General features: G+C 34.5%; 1 protein-coding gene across 1 annotated transcript in view; it reads left to right on the forward strand.

The window, feature by feature from the left end:
• Positions 1–607: 607 nt before the first annotated feature.
• The window catches only part of LOC106475772 (myosin light chain kinase, smooth muscle-like), a gene marked incomplete at its 3' end in the record, with an annotated part of 13,984 nt that continues 12,943 nt past the window's right edge, over positions 608–1,648 (forward strand). The window contains exon 1 of the mRNA XM_013936448.1: positions 608–913. Coding sequence (XP_013791902.1) covers positions 649–913 — 265 coding nt within the window. The remainder of the gene's footprint in view (positions 914–1,648) is intronic.

Genomic DNA, 1,648 nt, shown 5'->3' on the forward strand with positions numbered 1-1,648 from the left:
CTTCCAGTGTAAACTATGATAATAACAGACCCCTACTGGTGTAGTGTAAAGTACAATACAATCTGGTAGTAAACTACAAGACAAACTTGACCTTGATGACATAACTCTTCCAGTGTAAACTATGATAATAACAGACCCCTACTGGTGTAGTGTAAAGTACAATACAATTTGGTAGTAAACCACAAGACGACTTGACCTTGATGACATAACTCTTCCAGTGTAAACTATGATAATAACAGACCCCTACTGGTGTAATGTCAAGTACAATACAATTTGGTAGTAAACCCTTTTCCCGTTTACAGTGAACTTCAAGGCAATTTGATGGTACACTATTTGTTTAACAATAATTCTTATTAATAATGCTTGGAGACGGCTTGAATGGGTAATGAAGAAGAACTTTTGTCATCATCAGTAACAAGTAGTTAAAATAGCATTAAACTACTTGCACCTGATGATGACAAAACCTTGTCGAAACGTTGTACATTTGCTGTTATGTTAAACTTATATTAAAGTTTTTCTTTATCACCCATTCAAACCGTCTCCAAGCATTTTTAGTCTCAAAGTGGGTTCCTTGTCATCGAAATAATTCTTATTATTTTAGCAAAGGAAACGCAGGAAGAGAGGTGTTTAGTACCTCCTGTTTTTGTTATGCCCCTTCTAACCCGGCTAGTTCCAGAAGGGAAAGTGGTCGTTATGGAAACAGAGGTATTGTCAGGACAAGCTGTTGATTTCACGTGGTTGTTTAATCAGCACCCGATCACACCATCATCATCTTCCTACGTCATTTCTAATAAGAACCATAATTCCATCTTATTCATCTATGATGTCTGCCAGATCCTAGCTGGGGAATATACCTGTATAGCCAAAAATGATGCGGGTATTGCCACAACCTCAGCATACCTTATTGTAGAAGGTAAGAAGGATTTTGGCATCAAATAAAAAAAAATTAAAGTTTCCTGATATCGAAAAATCAGTATCTTGAAAGTTCATCATTTTATTAAATAATCGTTTAGTTCATCAAATGGGTGTCTTGAAGGGATATAATAGAACATTTGTTATGGTGTGTATACTGTTTACGAGCTGGTGAAGAATGATTACAGCTATACTTGCCATAAAATATTATGTTAGGCCTATTACATTTTTAAGTTACGGTTTAAATGCCATAACCTGGTAAAACATAAGAAACAAAAAGATATGTTTTCGACATTTCTTTTAATTTGTCCATTTGGAATTTATAAGTATTAGTGTTGCATACATAAATTACGTTTCAGAGAACCTTTTGTGTCTCATTACACAGTCCAACTGATGAGTTCTGGTGTTAAACGTTGTTGGTTATAGAAGACTGTTTAGTTTAAGAATTACTATTTAGTGATTTAATATTTAATGATTATTTAGTTTTCATAACAAGAGTGTTAAAAGATAATTATTTTAAAAGCGATAATTATGATAATTAAGTTTCGTTATGTAACTTTGTACGAGTCGTACGTTGTTTATGTAGTTTACTTGTTGTAATAGGCTTTTGTAATATTGTTGACGTCATCTTACTCGAAGCTTTTAAGTTGTATCGTTATTTCTAATGTTGTTCTTACTAGAGGGCTGTCGGCCCGGCATGGCCAGGTGGTTAGGACGCTCGACTCGCAATCTGCGG

Source organism: Limulus polyphemus, unplaced genomic scaffold, assembly GCF_000517525.1.
Source record: "Limulus polyphemus unplaced genomic scaffold, Limulus_polyphemus-2.1.2 Scaffold9146, whole genome shotgun sequence".
NCBI lineage: Eukaryota > Metazoa > Arthropoda > Merostomata > Xiphosura > Limulidae > Limulus > Limulus polyphemus.